The following is a 23,213-nucleotide window of genomic DNA, read 5'->3' on the forward strand; positions in this document are numbered from 1 at the left end:
TTTGAGGCAATTTTTCACTTATTTATGGGGGCCGAACATGGGACAATTATGCGCTACTAGGATCTGATACACTCAGCTGTGCCCCTTATAAATGGTAAACTTTGACCTGTTACATTTTTTTGTATAAATCCTCAAGAAGATCCTAAGTTCATTTTGTATATTATTTTTAAAAACGCACATACAAACTTCTTGAATTTTAATGCTCTGCGTGCTGCTAGCCATAGGCTTCAACATAAAAAGTCCCAAGTTCTGAGATCTATTTATTTTCTCAAAATATCAAGAGCCACTGAACCAATACCAGGCTTGTTTGTACTCATTTTAATGCATTTTTCATGCCGATTCCAAATATGGTCATGAAAATGTTCAATTCTGAAATTTGTAATTAAAAAAAAAATTGAAACTTGTCGTCTGCAGTCAATACCCGCGTGGAGAGAGTTAAGCAATGACATTTCAAATGAGATGACTTACCTCCAAATTGACCCAATTGAGGGGATGATAGTGATATGAAATTAATGACGTTGTGATTTGTCATGTTGGCTAGCAGAGCTCGGCATAAAATGCCTCCTGTTTGGACAAAAAGAAATAATTAAACATTTTGCTTTTAGTATATAATATTTGCAACAGGACATCGATAGCACTATATAGTTTTTAGATGTGTTGATGCCTAAGGAGATTCTTTGTAAATCTACCAATAAAATTGTTAAAATAAATCATTAAATGTTGTGCCCCCTCCCCATCTCAAAGAGTGGGTTACTCGAAGTTTGGTTTGGATATGGGGACCCATAAATATACCAATTTTAAAGAAATTTGGACCCATCGATATACCAATAAGTCAAACATTTTGGCCAAATTTAACAAAATTGTCATAGTTTTTACAAATTTTACACACAAATTTGAAGAAATTTTAAACATTTTGGCTATATAAATTGACTGTCACTGAGCTTTTCCAATAAAATTGAGAAAGACAAAATGACCCATCCATATACCGAAATTGGCCTAGCTATATAGACAAAGGGGTCATTGATATAAGGAAAAAAATGCCTTGTTTACGGCACATCCATACAATGTATGTGGCGTGATCAAGCAAAATCAGTCTGAAGTCGGGTATACATGTATTAAATTTTAGTTTAATTTTTACGACTGTATGAAGACTTTGAAAATGTACATTTTTGAAATCAAACATTTAGTTCCAAAGATATGAACAATTGAAGCGTTTCCAAAACAATAGACAACATATGAAATGTTTTCCTTTGTTTGTCTATCTGGAAATCAAATTTCCAACCTCCAACCGATTTTGCTTGATCACATGTGGTGTGATCAAGCAAAATCAGTCTGAAGTCGGACATATTCAATTGTCAGTTTCCTATAGGATTGTAAACAGCATTTGCAAAAATCCCCATTGAATTTGGACAATCAGTTCAAAAGATGTGAGCAGTGGAAGAGTTTCCAAAACAGTAGGAAACAAAATGAAGTATTTCCTTCGTTTGGCTATATCTCAAAATCAATATAATTTCCAACTTCGGACTGATTTTGCTTGCTCACATGGAATTTACGGTTATTTGTACCGAGTAACCCCCCCTCCTGGGTGATTCCATTCTTGTTTTACCTTGTGAGTAGCATATCAGGTTGATTCCATCTCCGGATGTTGCCATCACCTTCTCTATGGCATCCCGAAATTTTGGTAGTTGAGACCATAATGGTACAATAAGGCTCTCGGCATCAGTGAAGAGGTCTGGTATGGTTACATTCGTGCCTGGATGAGCCTGAAAATGTGACAAAACACAATACCGGTACAAAAATACTTGATCAAATCAATGTACGATTCTGACATACATTTTCCCAACATATTCTACATTCCTGTCACCCCCGGGATGGGTAATGCAGCCATACATGTACATGTAGGTCACACATAAACTTGATGTAAAAGTGGGTGATGTTGACATTTTGGCAAAAATTTCTTGGGCACCACCAGGACAGGTCAAGCAGCACTACAGAATAATGTTATTAAAAATCAGCTCCCTGTCTCCCCCCTCACCCCCACCCCCCAACAGGTACATGTATTCTGCAAATGTTACAATATGGCTTTTTAAGCTAAGATGTCGCATAGATTCTTGTGAAACAGCTGCCTCAATATGGTGCAACACAGCTTTAAATTAAGCTCAAATATATACACCAGGCACAAAAAGAAACTCGTCAGTTATATTCATCCTTGCTGTTCAATAACTTGATCATTTTGGATTATTCTGAAATATACATTTTGTTAATTGGACTTTTCTTTCTCATTTGACACCCTGTTCGTGAACATTGAGCAAGAATTGACCAAGATATCGCCTCAAACTCTCAAACCCCAAAATAAAAAGTTGCAATTTTAACGATTCAATTGTGCCTGTTACACTGTGTGCTTTATTGATTGGCCCTTGGTGCTTGTGTGTAATACAACGACGCGTTCCCATTGAAAATCGTTGAAAATGCAACTTTTGATTTTGGGGTTTGAGGCTTTGGAGGAGCATATCTTGGTCAATTCTTGTTCGTTTTTCACGAACAGGGCGTCAAATGAGAAAGGAAAATCCCAATTAACAAAATGTATATTTCAGAATAATCCAAAATTATCAAGTTATTGAACAGCAAGGATGAATATAACTGACGAGTTTCTTTTTGTGCCTGGTGTATATAAAAGCCGGTCAGTCTTATTTATTTGATTTCTAAAGAATGGTTGCGCATTCACCTTTACGGTAAATCCCATACAATGTAAGCCTTCACATAAGCCGAGTAGGCCTACACATGAGAATTCATGGGCTTAGGCAGCCAGCCGTGTACTCTGTAGGGTAGGGTGCATCAAACGCCCCCTATGTCAACCGATTTTCTTCTAACTTGGTCAAAGTGTGCCACTTGCTAAAATATTAATCTTCACCAAATTTAAATTCAATCGGATGTCGTCTTCTGGGTCCACCGGGAGCTCAAAGTTTGACGGGATCTTTGCAGCAAATATCACAATTACACATGAGGCAGCTTTTTATCTTCCCATTATTTGCACATAAAAATCATTGTATCTAATTACACTTAAAGAGGGGAAGTGGAATGTTTTATGGTTTCACATCATATTTTTAGTGATTGACAAGTGTTGTACAATAACTATTGCTTTGGAAATTAATAGCTGCCATATATACCAACATGTTATACATTTGCGGTTATTTGCACATGAATGTCATAGCTTCCGCATGCATTTTGTATCTAATTACACTTATTGAGTGGAAGTGGAATGTTTTATGGTTTCACATCATATTTTTAGTGATTGTGCAATCAAAAATGTTGTACAATAACTATTGCTTTAGAAATTCATAGCTGCCATATATACCAACATGTTATTTTAATACATTTGCTGTTAATTCCATGCAATTTACCAGTTTAAGGTTTACAAGTCTAGTACAAAGGCACACCGATGTTCATAACAAAGCTTCTTTGAGAACATAAACATGTCTTCATCATAAATGAGATACATGTACATGTAGATTGTCATTGTTTTAAATGAAAATCCAGTGTTTAAAATTAACCATGTCCTACAAAATCAAGTCACCAGTTTCATTAAAGTTGCAGTTTGCCCTTTGCAGATTTGGCTTCATTTTTCTGTCTTGTTCCACAACTTCAAAGACATTTTGATAATGTTCCTCAGATTGGGCTGCTGATAAGAAGTCCAAGCTGAGCTTGACACCATGCTCTGCAGCATCATTTACCAGATGTGAATTTTAGTATTTCTGCAACCCCTGTCAAAGCCATGAAGTACCATTTGTGGTATCTCACTGAAGACTACTAGCAGTCAACCCCAAACCAGATTCATGAGGAAATGATCGTACCAAGTAATCGTTATGGCACAGGTTTTTAAAAAACTGTGTTTCCAAATCGCTTCACTGAAGCAACAACACTAGCTGACTTGGCAGGTTTGGACTCATGGTTCACCAATCACCATGCACATTCTGCAGCTTGACCATGGATTTCTTGCAGACAATGTTGACACTTTGCCTAAATCCCCAGCTTTCCAGACCCTGGTAGTCAATATTTGTGCCATCAATGTGGTAAATGATGCTGCAAGGCAGGGTTTTCAAGCTCAGCTCGGACTTCTTATCAGCAGCCAAATCTGAGGAAGATTATCAAAACGTCTTACAAGTTGTGGAACAAGACAGAAGAAAGAAGCCAAATCTGTGAAAGCACAAACTGCAACTTGTTAATATATGGCAGCTATTAATTTCTTAAGCAATAGTTATTGTACAAACAACATTTGTCAATCACTATAATGTGGTGTGAAACCATAAAACATACCACTTTCCCTCTTAAAGTATAATCAGATGCAGGGCCATAATTTTTATGTGCAAATAACCGCAATTATACGGTATTAACATGACATGTTGGTATATATGGCAGCTATCAATTTCTAAAGCAACACTTGTCAATCACTAAAAATATGATGTGAAACCATAAAACATTCCACTTCCCCTCTTTACGTGTAATTACATACAAAATACATGCGGGAGCCATGATTTTTATGTGCAAATAACCGCAAATGTATTAAAATAACAAGTTGGTATATATGGCAGCTATTAATTTTTAAAGCAATAGTTTTATGTACAACACTTGTCAATCACTGAAAATATGATGTGAAACCATAAAACATACCACTTCCCCTCTTTAAGTGTAATTAGATACAAAATGCAAGCGGGAGCAATGATTTTTATGTGCAAATAATGGGAAGATAAAAAGCTGCCTCATGTGCAATTGTGATATTTGCTGCAAAAATCCCGTCAAACTTTGAGCTCCCGGTGGACCCAGAAGACGACATCCGATTGAATTTAAATTTGGTGGAGATTAATATTTTAGCAAGTGGCACACTTTGACCAAGTTAGAAGAAAATCGGTTGACTTAGGGGGCGTTTGATGCACCCTACTGTAGGGAGTGTTTTACACACCCAAATTTGTAAATACACACCCATTTTTTGCCCAAATAAATAAAAAGAAACCAACAAACATGAAAAGAAGGGATGAAACAAAGCAACACTTTGAACGAAATAAAGAAGCTACAAATGGGAATATTATAAGATGTAGGCCTAGTATTAATGCATGAATGAATTCAAATATCAAATGTGTAAAATAAATACTTAAAGGCAAGTTATTATGGCTTGACGGCGGTGGTGACTGCAGAGTTCCAGTGCGATGTAGTCACTCTGCCGCCAGGAATTTTGCAGTGTAGCTCTCACTAACTGAGCTGCTAGCTGCCACAAAACAACACAGTCAGTGAATTGAAAAAAATCAAAATAAATGGTATAATTTTACTACCTTTGTTATCATATCATTCAAGTCCTGCATCTGAACTGACGAATCAAAAATCCCGTGAACAATAACAACAGGCTTATAACCAGTTGATAAACCGCTGCTCATAATCACTAGCAAAAACACTACAGACAAAGCTGCTATTGCTGCCGAATTTTGCCCCATTTTCAAGATGTAAGCTTAAAACTTTTAAGTTTCAAAGCTCTCTCAGCTCGGCTTTTCTTTTATGCAGTAGTACTGGCGGAATGTCACATTGTGAACAAAATTGTCATTTTCCTGTTTCAGGATATGGGAAGTAGTTTATAAATATTAATTTCATTCATCACCGAAACTGATCTTCTTGAACATGGTAATCACATGAACTGATCACGTTTACAATCTGCAGCTAGCAGGAAAAAGTTTGTTGACCCCTTTGTTTCTAGAAATCAATAGGTCAAATCAATGTTATTATCATTCTAAAGAGGCAAAGAAGGTAAATAATGAGTGCTCAGCTCTTCTTTTTTATAATTGAGACAAATCTGAATAAAAACCACTGTCATGTATTTGAATAAAAACCACTGTCATGTATTTGATTATTGTACGTAAAACAAAATAGAATTAGAAGTTATATTATTGAAATCCAAAAATCAAATCACAACAGCAAGTATAGGGTGTAACAAAATACAAATTAAAAAAAAAAAAACATCGGGATTTCCTATGGGATTTTCCCTGTCAGTCACGCATGACGCATCATGTACGGGCCCCTATACACATCCCAAATAGGGAAAAAAACAAAAACTAAAGTGCAAATAAATAAATAAATAAATAAATAAATAAATAAATATAGTAAAAAATTATAGTGAAACCATCACTAGATACAGTGCTCAACTATAAAATATAGGAGCGAAATATATTATTATTATACAAATGAAATTACCACATCGCAATACAAATTTGTTTCGTATGGATGGTTTCACCCAACGCTCTGCAGGGTCGATTGTTCTATTGTTTCCTATTAGAACGCTGACATATTGGAAAATGTTGCCAATCAATATTCATGAGAGTGTACATTCGACGTCCAGTTTGCGAAATTGGGTGAGTTGTGTTTGGTAGGTGTGAAATACAGCTGACTGGGCGTTTTAATTACGTAACGAATAAAGGCATTGACATCGTCGAATGGCTGCCCAGTGCTGTTATGCGTTAAGTTATTATATAGGCCTAATAATTATTATTAAATGTATTCATCATTCCTTTCTTTTTCCTTCTCTATACTTATTCTTTCCTAGACCTACACTGTCTTTATCACTCCCTCGCTCTCATTGTCCCCTCTCACCCTCCCTCATTCCCATCATTTTTCTTATATTTCTATTTATCTACTTGTCTTTATTATATCTTTTTATTTCTGCCTTCCTCCAGCCCTCTCCCATTCTCCATATCCCTCCTCCCTTCTTCCTCCCTCCTCCCTCCCAAGACTTCTTACAGAGGTGAATCTGCCCTCCCCAACCCCTCTCCCTCTTTAGGCACGCCACTATTTCTATACCAATCTCCTTCTTAAAATAAAATTAAATGGAAATTTCTTAAAAACAACCTTTATAGGCCTATACTTATATTTATATGTATACGTAGGCCTATAGCGATTACCATTATAGTGTAATATAGATATATGGACTGCACATGGCAGCCTTCATACATTCTAATGTGTAATCGATCACCAAGAGCATTCAATTTATTTAAATGAAACGCCTATCGTCAGGTGGGTGGTAAAGATGATTGCATCGACAGCTAAAGCCTCCTTATAGTCTTCAGACCCACACAAGCACACATTTGGGATACATGATTACAATGGTACCACTTTACACATGAATATGCCGGCCATGTCAAATTGCTGAGTGAAGGCTGATAATCACCTTTCTGTATAGGTAATAAGCTAGTATATTTCATGTACCAGTTGGTTATAACAAAAAAATTAGTATCATATTAAATATATTAAAAGGGCATTTCGTGATCCACAGCCTCATCTCACCACTTTTTTCAAAAAAAGTTGAGATTTTTATACCACTGGAAACCTCCAGTTACATGTTATACTTCCTGCTTCCATAGAGAACGGACGTGCATCTAAGCTGCTCCTGCATTCATGGCAACGCTGCTATATCCGCTACATTATCCGCTACATTAAATCTTCTTGGACTATTAGGGCCTATATTAATTTGGATTTGGATATATTACTTTGGATTTACTTATTTATATTACTTCGGATTTTCTTGGATTTACATATCATTTTGGACTTTCTATGATATTTTTTTCTGGAATATTTCATCGTATAAATAAGCATGGGTTGCGAGGACTGCAAAAGAAAATAAGCCTGCTAAGTTATGTCAAGGTGATCTTACGCTGTGCAATGAATGTAACATTAAGAGATTTGGCCCAACTATGCCTATCGTAAGGCCTAAGAAGACTCTAAGACAAAGCCTGCACAAAACAAGAAAACCAAGAACAGTGGTACAAAGAACATGGACTTGACTGAGGCATCGCGGGTAGTGTACCTTACTCATGAGAAATCTGTTGACTCAATGAATGTGCAGCAGCTGAAAAAGTTTAACCAAGAAGAGGTAAGACAAACGGTGCAAGCTACGTTGACATCAATTCTACCGACTAACTACGACGCAGCAATGATCGCAAATGAAAGTGTGAACATCGCAGCAAAATTGGTTGATCACGTTAAAATACGCTTGACGACATTACCAGAAAGCCCATCAGCAATGTCCTTTGCCGAACTGATCATGTCGACAGTTTCACCGATAAAACCTACGCGCCCAACATCCACAGTTACAGAAGCAACGCGCATTCCTTGTGTTGAAAACTGTACACTAAATCACCAAGTAAAGGGAAAACCTATTGAATGTTCGTTATGCCAAGTCGAATATCATACACAGTGCGTTGGACTTAATGCGTCAGGAAAGCGGCCAACATGGTTTTGTTCTTCGTGTAAGTCAATACCAGCAAGCATCAAAGGCCTTCAAGATAAGGTTAATAAACATGAACATCAGCAGGAGCAACTTCAAAGGGACAACGATCTGCTAAGAACTGAAAATGCCAATTTGAAAGCAGCTATGGAAAATCAAGCCAGTCTGTTGGCACAGCTCACAGAAAAGCCGCACAAATGTAGGCCTACTGAGAATAAGGCCAGTACTTCTGAGAGCTACAATACACTTCTAATAGGTGACTCGATTATACAAGACATTAATGCGAAAGGACTTGAAAGTACAGAAGTGGAATGCTTGCGTGGCGGAAAGATTACCGACGTCAATGAACATTTGGAAACTAAGAAAGAAGCAAAGAAATACAACACGATCATCATCCATGCTGGAACAAATGATTGTACATCTGACCAGGACTTAACAAGAGCTGCAAAGTCATATGATAGTATGATCAAGGACATCTCAAACAAAGCACCCGGTGTCGAAATTGTGATTTCGACGATCTGTCCACGCACTGATAATGCCAATAACCAAGAGAGAGTGGACAAGCTAAATTCACACCTGAAAACAATTGGTGAACAACGCGGATGCAAAGTTGTTGATAATGATGTAAACTTCAAACTTAGTAACCAAGAACCCGATGAAGGGTCCCTTAAGGGAGGCAAACTGCACCTGAACTCGCATGGGACACGCAAACTGTTAAACAATATTAACAAAACTCATAAAGTAATCAAGACCAGGAAGCTAACCAATGACTCTAAGAACATGAACAACAGAAGCATGAACGCGAGACATCCGGGAAGATATCATCCCCGTAGACCAGCTAGAGGACAAGTACCATCGCGAAGTTGCTACTTTTGTGGTGGCACCAATCATGTTATGAAGAACTGTCATTTCAGTGAACAAATTCAATGCCATGAATGCGGAGAGTACGGACACAAAAGTAATAACAGACAATTTCATCCCGCAAACGCGTTCGCGTCGCGAAGGCATTGAGATACCGGCCATGTGCGTGCCGGTACTAGCGGACTTAAAACTATTGAGTCTACTACTAGTACCAAGGACTTTATTAATTACAATGTATATAATATGCTTGATGATGAACTTGATAATGTTGATGTTTGTTCTAATGATGATACTTCTGAAGGGTATGTTAGTTATAATAACAATGTTGTTCACAATAACAATATGTCATCAGTACATGAAGATTGTATAGGTCTTAAGAATAATGATGACATAGTTGATGATAAGAATGTTAATAATCATAAGAAACATCATAGTCCTAAAAGAAAAGCCGTGCATCCAAATGTATATAAACGGAGACATAGGAGATCAAAGAGAAGTAGTAAGAATAAGGTAAAACTTAGTGAATGTGAGGTAAAGGTTGCTTTCAATAATGTTAACCGTGTAAAACCTAAAATATATGAGATCACAAGATTTCTTAATGAAAATAATATCAGTATAATGGGTGTGGCAGAGACTTTTCTTGATAATGATGAGTGCATTCAGATCAATGGTTATAAATGGGTGGGTAAGAATAGACTGAATAAGGGAGGGGGCGGGGTGGGCTTTCTTGTGTCTGAAAGTGTTTGTATTACTGAAGACAATCTTTGTAACTCTCAACAAGATGAGTATGAAAGACTATGGATAGAAGTTAAGATTGGTAATGATAATGTTCATATTGCAGTTGTCTATTTTCCTGTTCAGGGTACCAATCCTGATCTTGTAAATGAACTTTACAATCAGCTACTTGCTGATGTTATTCAAATTGAAAATGACAATGAAGGTAAAGATCCTCACATTCTGATAATGGGCGATTTTAATGGTAGAATTGGTGATATGATCTATGGTGGAGACCCAGTCAGAAATAGTAATGGGGAACTATTATTAGAATTTGCTGATCATGCTCGGTTAGAAATAATTAATTGTAATCGGAAGTGCAAAGGTAAAATAACATGGTTTAGACACCCACATTCAAGTTGCATTGATTATTTTCTTTCATCTCATGTTACAGAAGACAGTATCATTGATATGCTTGTTGACGAAGAGCGTCATCTTAATTTAGGCAGTGACCATAACATGCTTATAACGAGGCACAAATTCAAATTCAATAGTGCTAACAAGAAGTCTAATGAAAACAAAAGAACCAATAATCATTGGAATATTTCTAAAGATCAAGATTGGTCATCATATCAAAATGCACTTGTAAATGGTTTTCGGAATTGGAATCCAAATGATTCCCAGGATGTCGATTCTCTGTGGAACAATTGGAAAGATAATCTCATCAATATTACTTCTGATGTAATTGGTTTTAAAGGCAATGAAAAGAATAACAAACAATGGTGGTGTAAGTCTATTGATGATGCCATAAAGGAAAGGAAACAGGCTTGTAAAGATCATCGTAGGTGGTCTAAACATGACAGTGATAACAAAGGAAAAGGTGATCAACTTTGGGAGGATTATAAAATTAAGAAACAACGTGTGAAAACTCTTATTCACCAGAAAATGACTCAAATGAGATTTGAAAGAAGTGTTAATATTGCAAAAGCAGGGGGGCCCTCTTCAAGGGACTTTTGGAAAAACTTAAGAGGCACTAAAAAAAGGGATAATCTTTTGGCTCTTAAATTAGATAATTCTGACAAGGTAGTTACCGACAGGTCTGTTATGAAACAAAGCATTATGCATTATTGGCATACACTTGGTAAAATGGACATGGTTATGAATGATAATTTTAATGATGTTGAAACAATTATTGGTAAAATAAAGAATGGTGAATCAAATGTAGGCTTAAATACTGACGTTTCATTAAATAATATTGTTATTACACACGATGATGTTAAAGATGCTATAGCTGATGCGAAAAATAATAAGTCTCCTGGACTGGACTTGATTACAAACGAGCTTCTTAAAAACGGCGGGGAAGGCATGATCGATTCACTAACTAAGTTATTTAATAGTTTCCTTTATTTAGAAAGCACTCCTCATGAGTGGAATAAAGGGATTATAGTGCCAATTTTCAAAAAAGGTAATAAAAATGACTTAAATAATTATAGGGGAATTACACTTACGTCTTGTGTTTCAAAAATTTTCAACCGCATCATTGCAAATTGCATCTCCAACTTTGTCGAAGATAACAACATATTGTCGGAAATTCAGGGAGGCTTTAGGAAGGACCACAGATGTGATGATCACGTGTTTTCTCTTAAAAGCATCGCCGCTACGAGACTTGCCGAGAATAAACAAACTTATATGGCCTTTCTGGATTTCCGAAAAGCATTCGACACAGTGTGGAGGAATGGCCTCTTGTCAGTTGCTTGGAATCTTGGTATTAGAGGAAGAGTTTGGAATATCTTAAATAGTCTTTATCAGAATGTACAATGTAATGTAAAGTTGGGTGATATTGTAACTGATTTTTTCAATGTAGAAGAAGGCGTAAAACAAGGCTGTGTCTTATCACCAATCCTCTTTTGTCTATACATTAATGAGTTATCTAAAATGCTTGATGAATATGATGTAGGTATTCATATTATGGGTGTGAATATTAAATGTTTATTTTGGGCAGATGACGTTGTTTTAATTGCGAATAATGATTATGACTTACAGCGTATGTTAAATATTGCTGCAGAATTCTCTCGCAAATGGCGTCTTAACTTTAATCACGATAAGTCTAACGTCCTTGTTACAGGTAAACGTATTAATATTCACAAATTATGGCAACTTGGTGATACTTACATTTCTGAAGTTAACACGTATAAGATAGGGTTCATATTACTAGAAATCTGTCTGATCATTTTCATTTATCCGAAACCATTAAAAAGGGAAATCGTTTAATTGGATATATTAAATCAATTATTGATAACCAGGACGATTTCAATAGGGTCTATTACGGTGATGTTCTCTGGAAGTCATTAGCTCTGCCGGCAATTAATTATGCATGCGCGGTTTCATCCTATAGCGCAAGTGATTACAAAAAGCTCAATTCTTTACGACTCCAAATGGCAAGGACAATTCTTAAAGCGCCCAGAAACACTCCGGCAGCAGCCCTATTGGGAGACTTAGGCTGGTCAGATCTTAAGAGCATTCACGACAAAGCAAAAGTCAAGTTTTTCTCTAGACTTAAGAACATGGAATTTAATAGATGGCCTAAATTATTACTCAATGCACTTTTCATTGTATCAAATAATATTGCTGGTGAATTAAGTTGGAAATGGTTAAAATCGATTAATAACATTCTAAACGATAGCAAAACGAGTTTAAGTTTCAATGCCCACTCGGAAAACGAGGCGTGGCTAAATACTTTCAATCATATGTATGATCAATACACTTGTTGTAAGTGGTATGAAGAAGCATGTCAAAAATCATCTCTGGCAAATTATGTTCAATTTAAAAAATCGTATCAATTAGAAAAGTATCTTCTTGATAAATTAGATTTTTACGGTGCAAGTCTGAAGTTTAAAGCACGATCCAATACACTTCCGTTGGACAGAAAACTTAGCACATGGGACACTAATATATCTGGTATTTGCTCAATTTGTAATGATGGTGTAGAAGATGTTTCACACTTCATGCTAACTTGTAAGTCACTGAACAATACTCGCGAAGTGGAGTTGCGTCTCTTAAAGATGAATCTTTGCAATGCTGGTTACGAATTTATTTGGGATATTTTTATAAGTAGCAAGACTAATACTCAATTAAGCTTTATTTTGGGGAGTAATATTTTAAACGAATTCAATGTTATCCCCCCTGAATCATGTTCAGAGATCGATGAATTATTTGACATGTATTGTAAATCATTCTTGAAACATGCTTGGACAGTCAGAACAAACCTTAAGTTACCAAGTTCTTAAGATGCATAAATTTTATGAGCCTTGTGTACACAGTTTTTATGTAACTACATGTATATATTATTGTTCTTACAAATTAGAATATTGTAGTTTTAGTTCTTGTCTTATGTTTAATTTATTCATGTTACTCCAGTTGCTCTTAGTAAGTTTTAAAACCATTGTGTTGACATTCTTAATCTTATTTTGTATACATTAGTGTACAATTTATGCATGCCGAAGTAGGCCTACCATCAATGTTCCTTGGACAAACAAAGCAGATTGTAGTACTAGCACTAAAGGGCCCTGGCGCCCTCACTTGCCCTTTGCACTTCCATCTTTGGGCATTTGGTCATGGGTTCTGTAGCATCCTAAAATCAATGCCATCTTTGCCATGTCCCAAGTGCGGCTACCAGACCGCTGGCCATGTTTTGTTCTGTCTTTTCGGGGACCTTGATGGTTGTCTTACAATATGTGAGTGGGGTGGGTGGTATATGCAGCTGCAGGTTAGTCGAGAAAGAACTTTCCTGGGGTGGTGTGAGGGAAGTATAGTGGAGTGGGGTGGGTGAGTGTATAGGGTATGACGTCTTAATTTTCTCAAACTTTGTTTCTATTGTAGCTTATTGTCGTATTATATTTAATTGTAATTTTACCATTTCTTTTGTATCTATGAATGTTTTATGAACGCACCGCTGTTTTACATGCGTGTGCCGCTGTTATGAAAGCGTATGTTCAAATAAATAAATCTAAAAAAACATGACTGCCCTTACACATGACTGTAGTGTGGTCACTTATTGATACCCGCCTGTTGTGTAGAGCGTTAATATGATGCCGGATCAGTGACCAATTTAATGGCGGAACCCCTTTCTTCGAAACAATGGTACCACTTTTATGAATAGCCTGTCGCAACTTCTAATCGGCATCAAAAGAACAAAAGATTATATAATCTATTGCGACTCTATTTCTATTAAAAGCTCTTTGGTTTCACCCATCCACACTCGTCAGTTGCAATGTGTAAAATGACAAAGAATATGAGTTTTGATGCGCGCGCAAAAAAAATGTTAAGCTACATCCAATGCACCAACATTTCACTCGCTGCGATATTTGATTACTGAGAAAACTCTGTTTTAGAGAACAACTCGCGGTTCGGCGTTGTGAAACTCGCCGTTCGGCGTGGTGAAAACTCGCCGTTCGGCGTGGTGAAAACTCGCCGTTCGGCGTGGTGAAAACTCGCCGTTCGGCGTGGTGAAACTCGACCAGTATAGCGTGCTGCTCGACTAGTATAGCGTGCTGCTCGACCAGTATAGCGTGCTCCTCGACCAGTATAGCGTGCTCCTCGACCAGTATAGCGGGCTCCTCGACCAGTATAGCGGGCAAAACTCGGATTTATGAATGATGTGGCTTGCCATAAAAAATACTGTCGAAACGCAATAAACGCCCATTTTGGATCCCTTAAGGTTACACAAAGAGACGTATAAAAAACGTATAAAAGACGTATTTTGGTTTTAAGTGTAGGCCTATATAACATCATATAATATCATCATATACATGTAGTATTTTTTCGTGAACTATAAGTATTTTAGATCGACGTCAGAAAAACTCGCGGTTCGGCGTTGTGAAACTCGCCGTTCGGCGTGGTGAAAACTCGCCGTTCGGCGTGGTGAAAACTCGCCGTTCGGCGTGGTGAAAACTCGCCGTTCGGCGTGGTGAAACTCGACCAGTATAGCGTGCTGCTCGACTAGTATAGCGTGCTGCTCGACCAGTATAGCGTGCTCCTCGACCAGTATAGCGTGCTCCTCGACAGTATTTATTTTGGGACATTAGAGCACATCAGACATATCGAATTGCATTCTGAATATGAAGAATGTCATTCTGATATCAAATAATTTTGATTTTTGAAATTCGCAATTTAATACACATTTTATGGCAAATCATTAAAATTGATATTTTTGATATTTAACAGTACTTGAAGTAAACTTTATAAATCTGATGATTTATACTTAAAGTGTATGTAGGTGGGATGAAAAGCCGACGATCAATTGAAAATTTTGACCTTTCGTATTGAAGATATGGATTTTTTTTCCCAAAACACACAAAAAAATTAGGTCTTTTTGGGAAAAAAATCCATATCTTCAATATGAAAGGTCAAAATTTTCAATTGACCGTCGGCTTTTCCTCCCTGCTACATACACTTTAAGAACATATCATTAGATTTATATAATTTACTTCGAGGACTGTTATATATCAAAAATTTGAAAAATATCAAATTTTTATAATTTGTCATAAAATTTGTATTAGCCTACAGGGTGTATCAAAATGATTGGTACCGAAGACTTCTCATTTTTTGCCAAATTTTTTTACCATTTTTTGTGCCAGTTTGGGGCTAATTATTTAAATATTTGTACTTATAGTAGTTTTATCTTCTCTAAGAATTTTAGATTAGAAAGATAGCACATTCTATTCAGAAGTTACATGATTCTAAAGGAAAGTAGAAGTAGGTGTTTTTACACTTTTCATCGTAACGCTGGATCAGTAGCGCACCATTTTCAAAGCTCTATTTTACTGCAAATACCTTGTGAGGATGATATGTTGAAAATCATGGAAATATTTAATATTTTCCTTGCCTATTTCTTCATTCATAATATATAGAAATGTTATAATCAATAATTATTGCTTGAGAGTAATATTATTGACTTGAATAATTTAGGTGGGGTGAAAGAAGTTTGTGTATCAACACCATCCAGGGCGGTAATTTAAATTGTATTAAAAGTAGATGGTGTGGCAGAATGGCTATAGACTGTAGAGAGTGTAGGTTAGTTTAGACCTGGTAACATTTATTGGAATGGCTCCACAGTATTCCACACTTCAGTGTGCATTCATAGTTAAGAATCACTGGTCGACACAAAGCTATGGAGAAGTGCAGAGAAGATTTAGGAGACAGCTTCTAAGAGCAAGGCGTATCCCATGCAAACATGCTATAACTTGCAATGCTTCACAATTTGATATGGGCAGTTACAGAATGGACCCATCGCAGGTGTTAAGTTCTTTCAAGATAGGGCTTCACCTCACACTGCCAGAGTCATAAGGCAGGTACTTCAGGCACTATCTTTCTAAAAGCATGTGTAAAGCAATTTTATGTTATGTATACTGAGGTGAGATATTGAAGAGTATGTATGCAATAAATGGTTCAAGCAGTGAACCTATTCATCCTGTGTTGTGTAAGTCAAACCATGATTACGTCGATCTTCGTTTAAATGGCAATAGCTCCCAGATGCATCAACCTATCAACTTCAGATTAATAGATCAATAAGTTAACATATGCCCTTTCCATTTATAGTACAAAAACTATATTAATTAGCAATTTCATATTTTTGATATATTTTTGAAAATGTCACATAGCCCGGTACCAATCATTTTGATACACCCTGTATATTGTGATTTTAAAAAAATGAAAATTATTTGATATCAGAAAGACATGCTTCGTATTCAGAATGCAATTCGATAGGTCTGAGGTGCTCTCATGTCCCACAAAAAATACTGTCGAAACGCAATAAACGCTCATTTTGGATCCCTTAAAGTCCCTAGTACACAAATGTTGTTGTTCCAAAACAAATATTGTCCCAGTCCGTGGGAAAGATTATTAAATTTTACATGGGGTCAAATTTCAAACTTCATCATTCTAATGTATTCTGGTCATAGGATTCAGAAAATGTATAGACAATTTTCGTAATTGACCACTTCGTCGCCGTTGGCGGCGTTTGGCTCTGCTATAAGTCTGTCCAATTTAGCGGAGCAGAAAACTGAAAGCGAGGCCCCCGGGGCGAGGCCAAATGATTGAATTACATACTCCCAATTATGCCAGTTATTTGCTAAGTAACTAGAGGTTATCCGTGTTCTATAAGCTGCATATCCTATCAATGACTGCTATACCTTGTTTAGGACTTTAAGTCATGCATGTGCATTGTGCAACCATCACTGTTTTAAAATAGCCCGCCAAAGTCATGCAGGTAACTCCGAAGTCGTGCATTAAATTGGTTTGAATGAGGAATACTACGGGAACCAGCGCGGCGCCTTTTGTTAGAAGTCACACATGAGTGAAGTGGATAGGCCTAACCTCTATAAGGACAGACGAATCCAACGAGCCAATTCTTGCATCTTGGTCAGGATTTGGTCGGCCATTTTTGGGTCCCCGCATGCACCAAACTGGTGCTGTGAGTGCCCTATTGGGTGGATTAAACCCGCTTAAAATTCGATGTTAGATTCTTTTGTGTTGTAAACTGTCATCATTCTTTTGTCTACGTGTAACACGGTGATAAAATGCAGTTTAAAATACCCTCCAACATGTCCAAGTCCGCATCATTTCACATTTTAGTTAGAGCCAACGGGGACCCAGCTAATGGCAGCTATTTAGGTGTAGGAATGCGTGAAATTGGATTCGTCTATAGCTGAGACTTGGTACATTATCTGGTACAAGTAGGAATCCAACAATTAAAACTATAGTTTTGACCTTTATAATTAAATTTATGCGACTACAAACCGGGAACTAGATTTGCAAACCTTGAGGTGGCACGCATCAGTCAAATTGAGAAATTTTAGAGATTCTTTTGTTTTGTATCTTTAAAAGTAATGATGATATTCCTTGAAAATTTTGGTAAAAATTGAAAAAAAGGGCAAATTTTGATCCGTTTTGACCGTCATAGGCCTATATTTTTAAAACGAAGAAAAAACTTCAAAAATGTGAGAAAACTCTTTCTAGTCGTGTGTCTTTAGAACATAAATATGAAATTTTCGTCAATTTAGATATTAAGGCAAGTTGCTATGGCGGACCAAAAAAAATGGCATGCATGGAAAATCAATTTTTGCGCTTTTCTCAAAAACATGCTAATTTTTGCAGAAATCTGCCGTGCTACTTGGATTTAATGCATCATTTCCTTTCTGAATTGTATCATAGGGCTACTTTTAAGTGCTTTTAAGGTTACACGAAGAAACGTATAAAAAACGTATAAAAGACGTATAAAGTTGTTCTCTAAAACCGCGTTTTCTCAGCAATCAAATATCGCAGATCCTCAAATGTTGGTGCATGGATGTATCTTTACATTATTTTTGTCTGTTTATACAAATTTTTAGAATCCGTTTGAAAATCCTTCGTTTAAATCATTTTTACGCACCATGTTCACAAGATCAAAAACGCGTTCCATGCAGTTTTTTTCAAATGTTCGCTCCGTATAAAACCACGCCGAGTGATTGTTTTCTCCTTTTTTGTATCGTACTACAAATCGGCCAAAGAAATAATGTTGCCATGGGGAAGAACCAAATACAATACCGATTAAATTTTATTAGCCCGTTTTTGGGAACAATTTTCGAGAATCTTGTACCACAAAACACTGTTATGTTACATTATCGATATCTGGATTGTGGAACGTTAATCTTGATATCTAACTGCCTACATTATTTCTCAAATGTCTGTCGCTTACTTTACCATTTGAATTTCACTCCAAATTTAAGCTACTTTTGCAAAAAACGAGGTTTTTCGCCATCGACACCTCCGATATTTACAGCGGTAATGAGCTTGTTTATTATAAGAGCCTGTTATGCACTATTCCATAATAGTCAATTTGAGATCAATCAATTTCATATGTCCCCAAGTGGCTCAATCGGAATCACATTAGACTATATGATACTATACTTTTGAGCTGGAAAACTTTGGTACGTGTTCGAGTCCCCGTGTTGTCCATTCCATTTATTTTATTTTATTTTTCTCTCACCTTTTTTTTTTCTTTTTTCTTGTTCGTTTCTTTCTTTCTGACTGCAGCGATTGTTTTTGCCCGTTTTTTTCATTATATAATTCAGGAATTTTTAGGCTACAGGCGCAGGCCTATGAAAATATTTTCAAAATATTGGTTGTTGGTTTTGTTATTGTTGTTGTAGTTATTGTTGTAGGCATATATATTGCATAATCAGGGTATAAATAGGCCTACTAGGCCTATTATAGCCTATAGAAGCATTGATTATTTCACGACAGATCATCCAGGATAATTTTAAAAATTGAAAATTTAGAAAATCCTAAGGAAAATTGCCGAAAACGGCTGCCCACAATCACCCCCCCTCAGCCCATATGGTCATATCATGGTCGCCCCATCCCTATCCTTGCAACATAGGGATGACTCACGAGCCGCGGTTTGTCCGTGGCCCATGCAGTTCAGATTGATACAGTACTATTGTACGCGTGAGTTCATTCTTTTCTGCATGGCTGTTTCCATTATTAACTTACGCCCCTCTGGAATCAAGCCTTGACAAGAATTTGTCTTTAAAAAAGACAAGTTCACGGATCAGGTGTATAGTACATGTACTTTGAGCTACTTTGGTCTAACATTTAATATTCATATCTAACCTACTCTGCACTTATTCGACAATAAATAAGTGATATAAGGCTTAATAATGATACCTGCGTCTTGACTCTGGAAAACAATATTTTTTTAAAATCTCATTTTGCATTTAGTTTTTTAAGCCCCCTCGGGAGCCACCTACAGGATCTCATTTTGCATTTAAGTTTTTATTGTGTTGCAAAGTAGCAAAACTTTCTTCATATGGCGCAATTTGTGCCTGGAAAAGGCTATCCCCTCTTACAACCTATCGACAGGTCTGATTTCTATAATGAGGTGTCACCGTGTTTGCAAGAGATAATAATACCAAATCTAAACACCATGAAATTCACCACATCACTACCAAGCTCACATTAGGCGCCCCATTCCTTTTTTAAAGGAATTTTGATTTTAAAGCTACCTATACAGGAAACAAATTTGGCTATAAGTATAGGAAGAAAATTGCAAGATGCCTTCATCACTAAAGTAAACACTAATTACACAGCCATTTGCTCTTGCTAGCTTTTGTCAGGGTCATGGTCCTGTTTTTATGAACTGAATACCAATATTATACAGGTTTATACACATGGGTTATCAGAGTCAATAAACATTCAATTAACTATAGATAATGGACTTAGTTTTGTGCAATGTAGTAATTTTTTGAAGTAAATCGCCTACTGCTTAGTTTTCTATACAGATGATGTCTATTTTGTGATCAGGCCTGGCCATGACATGGTAACCAATCACTTATGTGTATTGTCACCATGTGATGGCTATAAGCCAATTACAAACATGTTTATAAAAAGGCTAAAAATTCCTACATTTAACAGACTCTTCCCCAGCCAAGGGCTAAATAGTAAGTTGTTAGTGGGGCAAGATTAGATAAAGGCATACAAATTTAGGTATGAGATATTAGGAATTATTTCCTAGTCTCTTTAATTACAAGGTTGGTGGGCTATATAGCTATTCAAGACACAGGGTATGTAAGGGATAAACTGTGCATATGAGATGTGGGTGCAAGTGGCATCATTTCACTGCCGTGAAAAAATCAATTGTATTTAACCTTGTCCTTAATACTTATAAAGATACATTGTACAATACAAAACAATGTGTAAATTTTCCCAGAGCCCGGTCCCAGAGTGATCCTACCATGTCCCGATCCTATATACACACCGGCAGACTCACCTTCACAATCATTTGTTTTAAATCATCCAAGCTGGTAATATTACCATTAACATCAAGTCCATGTACGATGACAACATGTTTAAATCCATGTATTACAATGACTTGGGCCAAAACTATCATGCATAGGCCTACTAATGTTGCGGCACCAGGAGCTGGTATCGGTGTCATTTTCACAATCCGGGCTCACAAACAATGCACCCACTGCTAGGCCGGATATTTAGAAAGTTTTGCACATAGTCCAGTTTTCCTCTGAGATAAAAGTTTTAAGCATCATTATTCGTGCAAGTTTTAACCAAAGGCATAGGCAACACTTCCGAATATAAACAATTGCTATGTAAACTTAAGGTCTGCTCCGGGGGTCTGCTTTCTCAAGTCAGTGCATATACGGCTATTTCCGAGCTTTTCAGTCTGGTATATCTCAGGTACAAACATTGAGTAACTTCCACTCTGCCAATTGAAACTAATGCTTCCTCTGAAGCTCTCTGATATTACACAATTTACCAAGTATATATAGTTGTAAAAACTATCTGCCTGCAAAGTATCTTGTACTTGTTCTGTAGTATTATATAGCAAACCTACATATGAATATAATGTAAATTCAATTCAATTCATGTATGCATACCAACTTTAAAGTTCCTTTAGCGCGATCCGGTAAGTAAATAAACTTTCTGAATTCAATCCCAGAATGCATCGTGAATCATGTTATTCAGCCATGCCCAATGCTGGCGTAATGCTGCCCATGCAGCCCATCACCCTTAAGGGTTCATACCACTGAATCCGCATGTGAAGCGGTTTCCGGTAAAAGTTTAGTCCCAACTTTGCATAAAAATTAAAGAAAATCGGTACAATATTAACAATTTTAGTGTTAAAAATCGTGTTTTATTAGACTTTGTGAATCTCTGCAAACGGGAAAATCTGGCCTTATAACGCTAATTTTCTCAAAAAGTAAACCTAAAATGTTATGTCATTTTCAGATAAGGGAGCGATCGTTATTTATGGCAGGGGGGAATGGGTAAATTTAGGGGGGAACACGAAATTTGTTTGTGGTCTTGAGGGGGGAACCTGAAATTTTTAGTTGAACCAGGAGGGGGGATTGTTAAATTTTAAATGGAGAAAATTGGGAAAACAAGGGGAACGCGAAAATTTTGAGCGGACGCGAGGGGGGAACGCGAAATTTTTTGTCGAAATGTTTGCCCGAACACCCATCCCCCCCCTGCCGTAAATAACGATCGGTCCCTAAATTATGCAAAATTTTGCTATTAAGATGATATCAAATATATATTTTAAAGTAAGAGGTAACTCGATCTCGACTTATGGCCTAAAACACGACCCCTATTTTGTGCACGTGCACGTAAAGTCGGTATTTTGTGTTATGTAAGCTTGGACTGACTATATGATGAAGCAGTTGAAATTATATATATATACAGAGCGCTGACATTCGACATTCTATATGAATGTTGTCCGTATTTTTACCTTATAATGGTAGCAAGAAATTACAACATTTTGATAGTATTCAATATTCATCAAATAATATTTTCTCGTTGTCTACTGGTATATGAATTTTCACTCTTATTATCTTATTAACATATTTGATATTTGGGACCCCCAGGATTTGGGATGAACCAAACATTCAAGCAGTTTTTTTCCTAGGCCTACGTACACTCTAAATTACAAGGATTGAAAAATAAATCCTTAAGACTGTAGTTAGGGACCAATCAATTTTAGATTTAAAATTAATCTTATAGATTTGAATTTTAAATCTTAAAGATTTAATTTTAAATCTTAAAGATTTAATTTTAAATCTAACACTTGATTGGTCCCTAATCACAGTCCCTTGGGATTTATTTTAAATCCTTGAAATTTAGAGTGTATGGTAAAACTTGGGATTGATTCATTTTCAATATAACAAGTCTTTCCATCTTGAAAATTTATGTGTAATGATAAATCGTTGCCAGACCCCCGGGGCACTCAACTTGAAGTGACGGTATGTGCCTGTCAATAGGCCCCCTTTTTTGAAGTCGACTATACCCGATGACCCCTTTTTTTAAAAGTCATACCCGATGCATCCCCCTTTTTTTTTTAGTTGCGGCTACCCAATGACCCCCTTTTTTGGTTGCTGCTACCTAATGACCCCCTTTTTTTTCTAGATTTTCTAAAATAGCATCATCAAAATGCCAAAAAATAATGCCGAACTTTCAAAAATATCATTATGCCGAAACTTTCAAAATTTTGCTTCATTTTTTCCAAATTTTCTACCCGATGACCCTTTTTTAAATCTTAGGGCCTATACTGAATGACCCCTTTTTTTTCAAAATATTATACCCAATGATCCCCTTTTTTATTTAGTTTGTACCCAATGACCCCTATTTTAAAATAACGCTTTGTACCCGATAGTCCCCTATAGGCCTACTTTGCGACGCCAGTAGGCACATACCCGTCACTTCTAAAGTTGAGTGCCCCCCCCACCCCGGGCGCCAGACCTATATCTCCTTTTTGTAAACTCAGAATAGTGCTATGATAATTTAATGATTGAAAAAAGGCACGGTCGTTCACGTTATCATCACCAAAGGT

General features: G+C 36.6%; 1 protein-coding gene across 3 annotated transcripts in view; it reads right to left on the bottom strand.

Moving 5' to 3' along the window:
- The window catches only part of LOC140138807 (lysosomal thioesterase PPT2-like), a 33,525-nt gene extending 12,592 nt beyond the window's left edge, over positions 1–20,933 (bottom strand). Inside the window, exons 1-3 of one of the 3 annotated variants that reach the window (XM_072160579.1) lie at positions 20,643–20,933; positions 1,607–1,763; positions 469–564 (exon numbers count right to left, since the gene is read on the bottom strand). In XM_072160579.1, coding sequence (XP_072016680.1) covers positions 469–564; positions 1,607–1,763; positions 20,643–20,810 — 421 coding nt within the window. In that variant the 5' untranslated portion in view covers positions 20,811–20,933. Of the gene's footprint in view, positions 1–468; positions 565–1,606; positions 1,764–5,324; positions 5,676–20,642 lie in introns of those variants that run through there. The other 2 variants (XM_072160577.1, XM_072160578.1) reach the window with 2 other exon arrangements.
- Positions 20,934–23,213: the final 2,280 nt, after the last annotated feature.

This window comes from Amphiura filiformis, chromosome 18 (assembly GCF_039555335.1).
Source record: "Amphiura filiformis chromosome 18, Afil_fr2py, whole genome shotgun sequence".
Classification (NCBI taxonomy): Eukaryota; Metazoa; Echinodermata; class Ophiuroidea; order Amphilepidida; family Amphiuridae; genus Amphiura; species Amphiura filiformis.